Below are 15,153 nucleotides of genomic sequence, written 5' to 3'. Positions count from 1 at the left end.
TCCCTGGGTTATAAATGGTTCAGGGGTTCCCTGCAATCAGGCTTCTGCCCTGGTCACTGTATTGAAACATTTCATATCAAAGTCATAAATGATATCCCACTGTTACTGTGACAAAAGTCAACTTTCCCTTTGTCTCGAGCTGCCTGCACGTTGACATGTTGGCCACACCATCCTCCTTCAGAACCTCCCCATTATTGTGCAGCTGGGTGGGATTGCTCGCACCCGCTCCCATTATCTACCTAACTGGAACCAGACGGTCCCCTGCATTGTCCTCCCCTCCCACTTCCCCCTTCATTCAATCACCTTTCAATCTATCCTTGGCCTGTTCTGACTTCTCATCTGCCCCTTGGCAACAGCATCCAAAAACACAGGGAGAACACGCAAACTCCACACAGACAGTGACCCAAGCCGGGAATCAAACCTGTTTTAGTGTGCACACTGACAATGCCCAGCTCTGACTCAGCACCACCTCTCTCACCTCCTCCCTGGTCTCTAGGCTGTCAACCTGCACATCCAACACCCATTAATGGATTAAGAGAAATTCCCTCTAATTCAACATTGGGAACTCCAATGTAAATTTATGTCCAAATGAATGTAATAGACCATGCCCCTGTCTACATCAAGGGGGGTGAAGTAGAAAGGGTCCAGGTCACCAACAACCTGTCCTGGTCCCCCCAAGCTGATACTATAGTTAAGAAAGCCCACCAATGCCTCTACTTTTTCAGAAAACTAAGGAAATTTGGCATGTCAGCTACGACTCTCACCAACTTTTACAGATGCACCATAGAAAGCATTCTTTCTGGTTGTATCACAGCTTGGTATGGGCCCCTGCTCTGCCCAAGACTGCAAGGAGCTACAAAAGGTTGTGAATGTAGTCCAATCCATCACGTAAACCAACCTCCCATCCACTGGCTACACTTTCCATCAACACTTCCTGCTGCCTCGGCAAAGCAGCCAGCATAATTAAGGACCCCACACACCCCGGACATTCCCTCTTCCACCTCCTTCAATTGAGAAAAAGATAGAAAAGTCTGAGGTCACATACCAACCGACTCAAGAACAGCTTCTTCTCTGCTGCTGTCAGACGTTTGAATGGACCTACCTTGCGCTAAGTTGATCTTTCTCTACACCCTAGCTATGACTGTAACACCATATTCTGCACTCTCTTGTTTCCTTCGCTATGAACAGTATGCTTTGTCTGTACAGCATGCAAAAAACAATACTTTTCACTGTATATTAATACATGTGACAATAATAAATCAGATCAAATCAAAGCAGAAACCAATGAAGATTTCCCTCCCTCAATCTTAGCATCTCCTTTTCAAAATCCTAATACATTTAATTGTATCGCAACAACAACTTGCATTTGTATAGCCCCTTTCATGTACTAAAACAGCCCAAGGTGCTTCACAGAATTGATTATCAGATCAGATTTGACACTGATCCACATAAAGAGATCTTTGTGGGCGAGCAGAAGATTAGTCAATGAAATAAGTATTGAGGGGTGTCTTAAGACAGAAGGAGAGAAGTTTAAGGTGGAAATTCCAAAGCCTGGAGGCCAGGCCACTGAAGAACCAGTCACTGTGCTGGTGCAATTAAAATTGGCGATGTTCAAGAGACCAGAATCGGAAGAGGTCAGGGGGCAGACAGGGTTGTAGGACTGGGGGAGAATTCAGAAATGGGGATTGGGTGAGAGGTCGTGGAGGGATTTGAAAACACACAAAATTTTAAAATCCAGGCGTGGTTTAACCAAGAACCACTATAGGTCAGCGCGAGCATGGGTGATGCACGGACAAAATCTCAAGCTGGCGGATTGTATAAGTCGAGGGGCCTGTTAGCAGTATGTTGGGACAGTCAATCGAGAGGTAACAAATGTGTGGTTGAGGCTCTCAGCAGTGGGTAAGGTGAAGCAGGGGTAAAGCTCTTCTTTTCCTTTTTTACCCTGGAACGTTGGAGGCTGAGAGTTGATCTTGTAGAGATCTATAAAATAAAGAGGGGCACAGATCAGCTAAATAGCCAACATCTTTTCCCAAAGGTCGGGGAGTCTAAAACTGGAAGGCATTAGGTTTAAGGTGAGAGGGGAGAGATACAAAAGTGTCCAGAGGAACAATTGTTTCACACAGAGGGTAGTGAGTGTCTGGAACAAGTTGCCAGAGAGGTGGGTAAAATTTTGCCTTTTAATGAGCATTTAGACAGTTACATGGGCGAGATGGGTATAGAGGGATTTGTGCCAAACAGGGGCAATTGGGACAAGCTTAGTGGTAAAAACTGAGCGGCATGGATAGGTATTGCCGAAGGGCCTGTTTCCATGCTGTAAACCTCTCTGACTCTTTGACTCTATGTGTGGAAGTGGGAACGGGTGATCTTAGAGTTGGTGTAAATATGTACTCAGAAGCTCATTCCAAGTTTAAGAACAACTTGATTCAGTCTCCAGTCGTTGCCAGGAAGAAGGTGGGTCCATATCTGAGAAATTTGATTTGATTTATTATTGTCACATAAATTAGTATATAGTAAAAAAGTATTGTTCATAGAGAAGGAAAGGAGAGAGTGCAGAATGTAGAGTTACAGTCATAGCTAGGGTGTAGAGAAAGATCAACTTAATGCAAAGTTAGTCCATTCAAAATTCTGATGGCAGCAGGGGAGAAGCTGTTCTTGAATCAGTTGATACGCGACCTCAAGCTTTTGTATCTTTTTCTCAATGGAAGAGAGAGTGTCCAGGGTGCGTGGGGTCCTTAATTATTCCGGCTGCTTTGCCGAGGCAGCAGGAAGTGTAGGCAGAGTCAATGGATGGGAGGCTGGTTTGCGTAATGGACTGGGCTACATTCATGACCTTTTGTAGTTCCTTGCGGTCTTGGGCAGAGCAGGAGCCCATACCAAGCTGTGCTACAACCAGAAAGAATGCTTTCTATGGTGCATCTGTAAAAGTTGGTGATAGCCGTAGCTGACATGCCAAATTTCCTTAGTCTTCTAAGAAAGTAGAGGCATTTATGGGCTTTCTTAACTATAGTGTTGGCATGGGGGGACCAGGACAGCCAGCGTGTGTGCTGTGTATGTGTGTGTACTTTGTGTATGTATGTAGAGTATGTGCATAGTGTGTGTGTGTGTGTGTGTGTGTGTGTGTGTGTGTGTATATACAGTATGAGTGCAGTGTGCGTGTGTACATAGTGCATGTGTGTATGTGCAGGGGAGGTGATGGCCTAGTGGTATTGTCGCTAGTCTATTAATCCAGAAACTCAGCTAATGTTCTGGGGACCTGGGTTCGAATCCTGCTATGACAGATGGCAGGATTTGAATTTAATAAAAAATATCTGGAATTAAGAATCTACTGATGGCCATGAAACCATTGTCAATTGTTGGGAAAAACCCATCTGGTTCACTAATGTCCCTTAGGGAAGGAAATCCGCCGTCCTTACCCAACCGGGTCTACATGTGACTCCAGAGCCACAGCAATGTGGTTGACTCTCAACTGCCTCAGGCAACCAGGGATGGACAAAACATACGGGCCAGCCAGCGATGCCCACGTCCCGCAAGTGAAATATAAAAAGTGTATGTGTGTGTCTGGTGGGGCGGAGTGGGTAGTTTGTGAATTTCGCTTGATGTGAGCCAGCATAGACACAGTGGGCTGAATGGTTGTCACCTGCACTGCAACAATTCTGTTCTATGTCTTGCCTGAGGTGCAGTTACTCCAGGTGCAATCCAGATGTCTGTCAATAGCACTGATCGTCCTCTGCTTCCACGACAGGTTTGAGGTGGCTTTACAGCAAAATGAAATCATGGATGTCTACTATGATGATTGGAGAGAGCTGTCAGAGGAGGACGGTACATTTGGGGGAAAGGCAGATTGCCACTTAAAGGAGTACCAGTCTTTCACCGATCTTCAAAGGAGCCAAGGAAAGAGGATTAGCAACATTGAATGGCATCCAACCATTCTGGGTGAGTTAGATGTCACCGTGGGAGTTATGTGTGCATTGTAAGTGGGAGCTTTCAGCACTCACCGAGTGTGGATTGCTCAGTGGGCAGCATGCGCACCCCTGACTCAGAGGGTTCGTTCGACAAGAGAGGACATTCATTCTACGAGAGGTTTAAAGGTGCTGGGGAGCAGCCACAGAGGAGATGTCAGGGGTAAGTTTTTCACTCGGAGGGTGGTGGGTGAGTGGAATCGGCTGCCGTCGGTGGTGGCGGAGGCAAATTCAATAGGGTCTTTTAAGAGACTTCTGGATGAGTACATGGCACTTAGTAGAATTGAGAGTTATAGGTAGGCCTAGTAGGTAGGGATATCATCGGCGCAACTTGTGGGCCGAAGGGCCTGTTTGTGCTGTAGTTTTTCTATGTTCTACGTTCTAACACCCACCAGAGACTTGAATGGATGATTTGGGCTTGAAAACGCTGTCCAGCATTGAGGGAAATCTGAGCATTCAGACGTGGTAGTTAATCTTACCTGAGTGAGATATTTAACCACTGCCCAAAAAGATCCCATGGCAATATTCAAAGAACAAAGAAAACTACAGCACAGGAACAGGCCCTCCAAGCCTGTATCGACCATGCTGTCCGACTGAACTAAAACCCCCGAGCTTCCCGAGGACCATAACTCTCCACACCCATCCTATTGATTTTATTTGTCAAGACGCTCCTTTAAATGTCACACTATAGTATCTGCTCCCACTACCTCCCCTGGCAACGAGTTCCAGGCCCCCACCACTCTCTCTGTTTAAAAAAAAAAGCTTGCTTCGTACATCTCCTTTAAACCTTGCCCCTCGCACCTCAAACCTGTGCCCCCTGATAATTGACTCTTCCATCCTGGGAAAAGTCTTCTGCCTATCCACTCTGTCCATGCCCCTCATAATCTTGTAGACTTCTATCAGGTCACCCCTCAACCTCCATTCAAAGAAGGGTGGGAAAATTCTCCTGGTCAATATTTATCTCTCAGCCAATAGTGCTGAAAACATTTAGCTGTTTATTATCTGGCTGCTATTTGCGGGAGCTTGCTGTGCACAAATTGAATGGAATTTAATATTGGCAAGTGCGAGGTGGTCCACTTTGGTAGGAATAATGGTAGGAAGGATTATTACTTACGTGGAGAAAAACTGCAGCAGGCGACGGTGCAGAGGGACCTCGGGGTCCTTGTGCATGAGTCGCAAAAACCCAGCTTGCAGGTGCAGCAGGTGGTCAGGAAGGCGAATGGGTTGCTGGCCTTCATAGCGAGGGGGATTGAATATAAAAGGAGGGAGGTCTTGCTGCGGTTGTATAGGGCATTGGTGAGGCCGCAGCTGGAGTACTGTGTGCAGTTTTGGGCGCCGCACTTACGCAAGGATATTTTGGCCTTGGAGGGAGTGCAGAGGAGGTTTACTAGGCTGATGCCAGAGTTGAGGGGGTTGAGCTATGAGGAGAGGCTGAATAAATTAGGCTTGTGCTCGTTAGAGTTTAGAAGAATGAGGGGAGATCTCATTGAGACGTATAAGATGATGAATGGGATGGATAGGATAGAGGTGGAGAGACTCTTCCTGCTCAGAAAGGACAGTAGGACTAGGGGGCACAGCCTCAAGATAAAGGGGGGGTGGTTTAGAACGGAGTTGAGGAGGAACTTCTTCACTCAAAGGGTGGTGAATCTCTGGAATTCTCTGCCCGTTGAAGTGGTGGAGGCTGCCTCGCTAAATATTTTTAAGATGCGGGTTGATGGGTTTTTGATAAGAGAGGGGATTAAGGGTTGTGGGGAGAGGGCGGGAAAGTGGAACTGAGCCACGACAGATCAGCCATGATCTTATTGAATGGCGGGGCAGGCTCGAAGGGCTAGATGGCCTACTCCTGCTCCTATTTCTTATGTTCTTGTGTTCTTATTCCAACTGCACTTCAAGAGTAATTCATTGGCTGTAAAAGGTAAAATTGTCATAGACCCAGATGACCTTTCCTCCCCCCACCCCACCTCCTGCTTGTTGTACAACCCTCCTTCCACATTGCCTGCCACCACTGCCCCCCCCCGCCCATGTCTTATTCAGGCCACCCCTACCCAGGCGATTTCACTTTGCCCTCTACCTCCGGTCAAACTTTTGACCTTTGTTGCGATATCTGTGTGAGTCCCATAGCACAGCGCAGTAATGGAGGGGAACTCACTCGTGCGTAATTGTGCGTGAATTTCCAAGTGCAGACTCTAGCGTGGGATCCTGCTTCTCTGGTTGGTGGGACAGGCATCACATCGCACATAAGCTCAGAATTGGAGATAGGTAGGAAAGTATGTTGTGAAGATTACATTAGAAGGTTGCAGACAAATATAGATAGGCTGAACAGATAGGAAAAATCTGGCAGGCGGGAGTATGACATGGTAAAATATTGTTCAGTTTGGCAGGAAGAATGAAAAAAAGAGTATTTCTTAAGCAGAGACCCCCTGCATAATCTCAAGGTGCAGAGGGATCTGGGCATTCCAGTGTACGAGTCACAAAAAGTTAGTATGCAGATACAGGAAGTAATTAAGAAGGCCAATGGAATGCTACCCTTTATTACAAGAGGAATTGAACATAAAAGTAAGGATGCTATGCTTCAGTTCCACAGGGCATTGTTGAGACCACATCTCGAATACCATGAGCAGCTTTAGTCTTATTTAAGGAAGGATGTAAATGCATTGGATGCTGTTCAGAGGAGGTTCACTCGACTGATGCCTGGAATGTGGGTGTTGCCTTATGAGGAAAGGTTGGACAAACTGGGCTAGTTTCTACTGGGGTTTAGAAGAGTGAGGGCTGACTTGATTGAAGTATCTGAAATCCTGAATGTTATTGACAAGATGGGTGTAGAAAGAATGTTTCTTCTTGTGGGGGAGTCCAGGATTAGGGGGACCTGATTTAAAATTAGGGGTCGCCCATTTAGAATTGAGATGAGGAGAGTGTTTTTCTCTCAGAATTCACTGCCTCAGAAGATGGTGGAAGCCAGGGATCACTGAATGACACCAAAGTCGGAGGTGTGGTAGATTGTGAGGAAGGGTGTCATAGTTTGCAGGAAGACTTAGACAGGTTGCAGAGCTGGGCCGCGAGGTGGCGGATGGAGTTTAATGTGGAGAAGTGTGAGGTAATTCATTTCGGTAGGAATAACAGATGTGTTGAGTATAGGGCTAACGGGAGGACTTTGAATAGTGTGGAGGAGCAGAGGGATCTAGGTGTATGTGTACATAGATCCCTGAAAGTTGGGAATCAAGTAGATAAGGTTGTTAAGAAGGCATACGGTGTCTTGGCATTTATTGGTAGGGGGATTGAATTTAGGAGTCGCAGCGTCATGATGCAACTGTACACAACTCTGGTGCGGCCGCACTTGGAGTATTGTGTGCAGTTCTGGTCCCCACATTACAGGAAGGATGTAGAGGCTTTGGAGAGGGTGCAGAGGAGGTTTACCAGGATGTTGCCTGGTATGGAGGGGAGATCCTATGAGGAGAGACTGAGAGATTTGGGGTTGTTTTCGCTGGAAAGAAGGCGGCTAAGAGGGGATCTTATTGAAACATATAAGATGATTAGAGGTTTAGACAGGGTGGATAGTGATAGCCTTTTTCCTAGGATGGAGAAAGCTAGCACGAGGGGGCACGGCTTTAAATTAAGGGGGGGTAGTTATAGGACTGATGTCAGGGGTAGGTTCTTTACCCAGAGGGTGGTGAGGGACTGGAATGCCCTGCCAGCTGCAGTTGTAAATGCGCCTAGTTTGGGGGCGTTTAAGAGATCTGTGGATAGGTTTATGGACGAAATGGGATTGGTTTAGATTAGTGGGTTAGTGTTGTTTTTTTTTAAAAGCTGGTCGGCGCAACATCGTGGGCCGAAGGGCCTGTTCTGCGCTGTAATGTTCTATGTTCTATGTTCTATTTTAAAGTTTATTTATTTGTCACAAGTAGTCTTACATTCACACTGCAATGAAATTAGTATGAGAATCCCCTAGTCACCACACTCCGGCACCTGTTTGGGTACATTGGCCATGCAAAATTCTCCCTCAATGTATCTAACCAGCACGTCTTTCAGACTGTGGGAGGAAACCGGAGCACCCAGAGGAAACCCATGCGGACACGGGGAGAACATGTAAACTCCACACAGACAGTCACCTGAGGTGGGAATCGAACCCAGGGCCCTGGCATTGTGAGGCAGCAGTGCTAACCACTGTGCCACCGTGCTGCCATTTTTAATGCGGAGGCACATAGATTGTTGTTAAGCGAGGGAATTAAATGTTATCAAGCCAAGATGGGAATGTGGAAGTCAAAACACAAATAGATCAGCCAAGATCTTATTGAACGACCTAATTCATATGTTTGCATATAACATAAAATTCTTATGGGGCTTGACAAGGGTAGATGCTGAGAGACTGTTCCTCCTGGCTGGAGAACCTAGAACAGCAGGTCATAGTCTCAGAATAAGTGGGATTGAGAAAAGAAGACATTTCTCTGCTCAAAGGGTTGTGAATCTTTAGAATTCTCTATCCCAGAGAGCAGTGGATGTTCCCGTCACCAAGTATAGTCAAGAGAGATGTTAGATTTTCGATTCTAGGATATGTGGGGGTGATACAGGAAGGTGGAGTCAAGATAGGAAACAAGTCTTGGCCTTATTGAAGGTGCAGCAGAGCTGGAAGGGCTGAGTGGCCTGCTTGAGCATCTATCTACTGTGTCCTTATGTTTTTAATCTGAAAAACTCAGCTGCCTTTTGGGATGCTGAGATTAGCTTCAAACACGTTTTTGTTTTCAGTTAAATGTATAAATTCTTCTGTTTCTGCTCAGGGCTCGTTGCTGTGTCAGTCGTGGACCGCATTACCTGGGAGGACAGGGTTAACCCAAGCAACAGACCATTCCGCAGCCATTCACATATCCTCCTCTGGAATTTCACGGATCCCATCCATCCTCTGGTATCCAAAACTCTCTTATACGTTACTGGTGAATCAACCATTCACAGGTGTATAAAATGGGTCTAACTGCTTGTGTAATGATAACACAGTTAACAATCTCAGTAATGTGTCTGCTCTGGTAACGTGGCACCGGGGAAAATTCTATGTAATTGACTTGGATGGAAATCGTAGCAATTTGGAGGTCAAATGATTCAAATATAAGGCTTCTCAGATAACAAAGAACAGAGAGCAGTACAGCACAGGAACAGGCCCTTCAAGCCTGCACCGATCATGTTGTCCAATCTAAACCAACTGCTTATGTTGTATGAAGAGAGATTGAACAGCTTAGGCCGACACTCTCTGGAATTTAGAAGAATGAGGGGAGATCAAATGGAGGATACAAGATGATAAAAGGTCTGGATAAAGTAGACGTGGAGCAGATGCTTCCTCTTGTGGGACATTCTAGGACGACAGGTCACAGTCTTAGGATAAGGGGGAGCAAATTTAGAACAAAGTTGAGGAGAAACTACTTCTCCCAAAGGGTTGTGAATCTGTGGAATTCGCTGCCCCCAAAGTACAGCCGATGCTGGGACAGTGAGTGAATTTATGAGAAGTTAGAGAGATTTTTAATTGGGAATGGTTCAAGGGTTATGGGGAAAAGGCAGGAAAATGGGGATGAGGAGCATATCAGCCAGGATTGAATGATCAGTGGGCCAAATGGCCTAATTCTGCTCCTGTATCTTACGAACTTATGCTTGATTTGGATGCATTTGCCTTCAGTTGAGTCCAGCAGATGGAGCTGAGCGCTCTACCAGTGCAGACCGCTCCAATGGGAAAGAATCTGGAGCCAGAATTAAACATGCCCACCATCAGCTGAATAATTCATAAGAACATAAGAACATAAGAAATAGGAGCAGGAGTAGGCCATCTGGCCCTTCGAGCCTGCCCCGCCATTCAATAAGATCATGGCTGATCTGTCGTGGCTCAGTTCCACTTTCCCGCCCTCTCCCCATAACCCTTAATCCCCTCTCTTATCAAAAACCCATCAACCCGCTTCTTAAAAATATTTAGCGAGGCAGCCTCCACCACTTCAACGGGCAGAGAATTCCAGAGATTCACCACCCTTTGAGTGAAGAAGTTCCTCCTCAACTCCGTTCTAAACCGCCCCCCCTTTATCTTGAGGCTGTGCCCCCTAGTCCTACTGTCTTTTTTGAGCGGGAAGAGTCTCTCCACCTCTATCCTATCCATCCCATTCATCATCTTATACGTCTCAATGAGATCTCCCCTCATTCTTCTAAACTCTAACGAGTACAAGCCTAGTTTATTCAGCCTCTCTTCATAGCTCAACCCCCTCAACTCCGGTATCAGCCTAGTAAACCTCCTCTGCACTCCCTCCAAGGCCAAAATATCCTTGCGCAGGTGCGGCGCCCAAAACTGCACACAGTACTCCAGCTGCTTCTCGGCCTTTTGGCTAAGATCAAGTGTAATTCACCTGGAAGATTTACAGCATTGATCCCAGGACGGCAAGATTATAGAACTATTTGAAAAAGCTGAATAGACTGGGGCTCTTCTCTCAAGGAAAAGAGAAGATTGAAAGGTGTCGTTGATAGAGATCTTTAAAATGGTTGGAGGATTCGTTGGGTTCGGTTTAAAGCAAGTGTTGTTGACTTATTTGCTCAGAGTGGCGAGAATGTGCCGCGTTTGAGGTGAATAGTATTGATGTGTTTAAGATGGATAAATACATGAGGGAGAAACAGCAGGAAATGCTGATAGGATGAGATGAAGAGTGGGTGGGAGGAGGCTTGTGTGGACCAGAGAGACCAGCATAGAACGGACGGGCCGAATGTCCAGTACATTCCATATAGTTTGATCTACAAATGCCTTTCACATTACAGATGTTTTAAAACATTGTCTGGTTTTCACTTTGTTTTGAAATTTAATACATCCAGACTTGAATGTGCGAAGGAGAATCAGCAGTATACCTACCTCAAGGCATACAAGATGATCAGAGGGTAGACAATGAGAGCCTTTTCCCTCGGATGGTGATGGCTAACACAAGGGGACATAGCTTTAAATTAAGGGGTGGTAATTATAGGATGGATGTCAGAGGTAGGTTCTTTACTCAGGGGGTAGTAAGGGCGTGGAATGCCCTGCCTGCAGCAGTTGTGGACTCGCCAACTTTAAGGGCGTTCAAATGGTCAGTGGATAGGCATATGGATAACATTGGAATAGTTTAGGTTAGAGGGTCATTAGATTGGTTCCACTGGTCGGTGCAACATCGAGGGCCGAAGGGCCTGTACTGCGCTGGAATGTTCTATGTTCCAGCGGCTGTTATTCCTCATGACTGTTTCATGTGGACACACAATCATATGAATTAGGAACAGGCCATTCAGCCCCTTGAGCCTACTCCACCATTTGATAGGATCGTGGCTGATCCTATAGTGGCCTCAACTCCACCTACTCCTGATGACCTTCAACCCCTTTGTTAGTCCAGAATCTATCTACCTCTGCCTCAAACATCTCAAATCACCCTGCCTCCATAGCTCTCCACAGAAAAGATTCACAAAGCTCTGAGGGAGAAAAAATTCTTCTCATCTCCATCTTATGTGGGACACCCCTTATTTTTAAACTGTGTCCCCTTGTTCCAGTCTCTCCCACGAGGGGGAATCATCCTGTCAGCAGCTGCCCTGTCGAGTCCCCTCAGGATTTTTATGTTTCAATCAAATCACCTCTCCATCATCCAAACTCCAGTGGATACCGGCCCAACCCTTCCTCATTGGATAACTCACCCCCTCTCCCCCACCAATCCCTGATATCAGTGAACCTTCTCTGAAAGGCTTCTAATGCAGTTATACACTTTCTTAAATCAGGATTACTCCAAATGAGATCCCACCAACGCCACGCCCAATTGCAGCAAACCAAGAAAGGGAACATCACACAACAATGGGTTGCTGTATGATATTTGATTTCCAACTTGGGTCACTGTCTGTGTGGAGTTTGCACATTCTCCCCGTGTCTGCGTGGGTTTCCTCCGGGTGCTCTGGTTTCCTCCCACAGTCCAAAGACGTGCAGGTTAGGTTGATTGACCATGCTAAATTGCCCCAAGCGTCAGAGGGACTAGCTAGGGAAATGAATGGGGTTATGGAGATAGGGCCTGGGCGGGTTTGTGGTTGATGCAGACTCAATGGGCCGAATGGCCTCCTTCTGCACTGTAGGATTCTATGGTTCTATGAATGAGCCCCCTAAGTTCAACTCAGGGAAGAAAGACCTCAACTCTTCTTAGCCTATTTTGACCTCAATATCTAGTCATGAATGTTGATTCTCACATTTTTCTACATTGGCTGGAAGGCTGCTGTTGACCAGACTGATGTCCACTGCGCGATGTTTGATCCTCATTCAGGCCAGAGAGGAATCGCCTCCTTGCCTTACACATGGTGGAGATCACAATAGTGTGGGTCAGATCGGCCACTGGACAGAGAGCTAAAGAAGGAGGGTAACCAATAGGTCATATTGGTGGTAACTAATTCCACTGTCTGGGGCGTCGAGGGCTGGAGGGACAAACTCTAACAATAAGAGACAGAGCTGTTAGGGATAAAATTAGGAACACTTCCATAATTCATAGAATAATTACAGCACAGAATGAGACCATTCAGCCCATCTACACTGGTTAACAATGACCTGGTGACATTAATCCCATTTTCCAACCCTGGAGGTTTTGGCAGTGTAAGTGAATATCTAAATATTTCTTAAAAACTTTGAGTTTCTGGCCCCACCACCCCTCCAGGCAGTGAGTTCCAGACTCCCACTGCCCTCTGGGTGAAAAGTTCCTCTTCAACTCCCTTCTTGGTGTTTTACCTCTTACCTTAAATCAATGCCCCTGATTATTGACCCTTCTACTAATGGAAAAGGTGCCTTGCTATCCACCCTTTCTGTGTCCCTCATAACCGTATTCAATCCTATCTCAATCTTCGCTGCTCCAAGGACAAAAACCCCAGCCTTTCCGATCTCTCCTCATATCTCAGACCCTCCAGCCAGATAGTATCCTGGTGAATCTCCTCACCCTTCCCAATGCAGTCACATTCTTCCTATACTGTGGTGACCAGAACTGCGCACAGTACTCCAGTTGTGGCCTAAGCAGCATTTTATACAGTTTCTGCAGAATCCCCCTGTATTCTATGTAAGAAGTCTCTCTACACCAGGTTAAAGTCCAACAGGTTTATTTGGTAGCACAAGCTTTTGGAGTCTCGCTCCTTCTTCAGGTGAGTGAGGCGTTGTGTTCACAAACATGACATATATAGACACAAACTCAATTTGCAAGATAATGGTTGGAATGCGTGTCTTTACAGGTAATCAAGTCTTAAAGGTACAAACATTGTGATTGGCTGGAGACAGTACACATCTCTTTAGCCTGTGCTTAACCCTCTCTCCACTCACATTGTCTGTATCTTTAAGACTTGATTACCTGTAAAGACTCGCATTCCAACCATTATCTTGTAAATTGAGTTTGTGTGTATATATGCCGTGTTTGTGGACACAACTCCTCACACACCTTAAAAAGGAGCAAGTCTCCAAAAGCTCGTGCTACCAAATAAACCTGTTGGACTTTAACCAGGTGTTGTGAGACTTGCATAGAAACATAGAACAGTACAGTACAGACCCTTCGGCCCTCAATGTTGTGCCGAGCTATGTCCAATCCCAAGATCAAGCTCTCCCCTCCCTATAATTCTGGAGTGCTAAGAGATTTCTTACTGTGCTTACCCCGGTCCAACACCAGCATCTGCACAGGGTATTCTATACCCTGGCTAATAAAGGCAAGTATTCCATATGCCTTCTTAACCACCTTATCTACTTGCCCTGCCACCTTCAGGGAGCTGTGACTAAGTACTCCAAAGTCCTTCCAATCTTTCCAGCGTCCTACCATTCCTAGTGTAATCCTTTACCTTATTTTTCTCCCTAAGAGCATCACCTCATACTTTTCCCGGTTGAATTCCATTAGCCAGTGTTTTGCCTGACTGAGCAACCCACTAATGTTGCCCGCAGTCTGCAGCTATCCGCCTATTTACCATCCTGCCAATTACCAAGCCTGTGGACCTCTTGATATACCCCTACATTTCAACATATAAACCTTGGGGAGAAGTTTGGCCCTCTCTTTTATAAACGGCAATTGATGCTAGCTCAGCAGTAAATTTTAAATCCGACATTGTTACCCAACAGTATTGAGGGATATGTGATCAAGCTGGTTGGCGGTAGATCAATTCTGTTCCTGTGTTCCTGTTAACGTACGTTTCGGTTCCCAATGGTGGAATAAAGCTTCCCCTCAAATGTCTCAAATACACTTTGTGATAGTGAATTGGGTGGAACAGTGGTTAGCACTGCTGTCTCACAGCGCCAGTGACACAGGTTCGATTCCCGGTTTGGGTCACTGTCTGTGTGGAGTCCGCACGTTCTCCCTGTGTCTGTGTGGGTTTCCTCTGGGTGCATTGGTTTCCTCCCACAGTCCAAAAAATGTGCTGGTTAGGTGCATTGGCTGTGCTAAATTCTCCCTCGGTGTACCCGAACAGGTGCCAGAGTGTGACGAGTAGGGGATTTTCACAGTAACTTCATTGCAGTGTTAATGTCAGCCTACTTGTGACAAATAAATAAACTTTACTTTTCTTCTATCCTCTCTAATTCTGACTGAAGCCATTGTTCTGTGCCTCTGGTAGTCTGTGGGTGAAGTTTAACAATGGAACATCACTGTTGACTGGTGTGTCTATCCGATGATGTGAACAGATAAGTTTTTGAAGAATTCTAATTTTTTGTTTTTGATTTTGTTTTAGTTAATGTTGGCGGCTCCGGATGATATTTACTGCTTTCAGTTTTGTCCCACTGATCCAAATATCGTGGCTGGAGGTTGTAAAAATGGCCAGGTACTGAAATGTATCCGTGTAAGAAAGAGTCAACAGAACTAGCCCACACCTTAACATGAAAGAATTCAAAATATAAATCATTCTGTGACTCAAAACGAAGATGATCTGTGTTCAGGATTCAGTGTATACCATCCTCTGATATCCTCGATTCCATGGTTACCTCTGCCTCAACGTTTAAGATGCTGCTTAAAACCAAGGTTTTGGTCACCTTAACTTTTTTCTGGTCCAACATTTATTGCCCATCCCTATTTCTCCATTTTAGACAACATTTGAGAGTCAAATTTGGATTCACATGTCGGCCAGACCAGACACGGACGGCAGATTTCCCTCCCTAAAGAACCAGATGGGTTTTTCTGACAATTGACAATGGTCATTATTGGACTTATTAATTCCAGATTTTTATTGAATT

The 15,153-nt window shown here is 45.7% G+C and overlaps 1 protein-coding gene across 1 annotated transcript in view; it reads left to right on the top strand.

Annotated features, from left to right (window-relative positions):
* dnai3 (dynein axonemal intermediate chain 3) overlaps window positions 1–15,153 on the top strand; it is a 79,992-nt gene that overhangs the window by 29,958 nt on the left and 34,881 nt on the right. The window contains exons 8-10 of the mRNA XM_080196450.1: window positions 3,743–3,933; window positions 8,732–8,856; window positions 14,655–14,744. Of these exons, the coding sequence (XP_080052576.1) occupies window positions 3,743–3,933; window positions 8,732–8,856; window positions 14,655–14,744 (406 nt within the window). The remainder of the gene's footprint in view (window positions 1–3,742; window positions 3,934–8,731; window positions 8,857–14,654; window positions 14,745–15,153) is intronic.

The sequence above is a fragment of the Carcharhinus amblyrhynchos genome, chromosome 9 (genome assembly GCF_965287045.1).
Source record: "Carcharhinus amblyrhynchos chromosome 9, sCarAmb.v2.hapA, whole genome shotgun sequence".
NCBI classification, from domain to species: domain Eukaryota; kingdom Metazoa; phylum Chordata; class Chondrichthyes; order Carcharhiniformes; family Carcharhinidae; genus Carcharhinus; species Carcharhinus amblyrhynchos.
The sequence above is the reverse complement of the archived record's forward strand: the minus strand, read 5'-3'. Positions and strand labels throughout refer to the sequence as shown.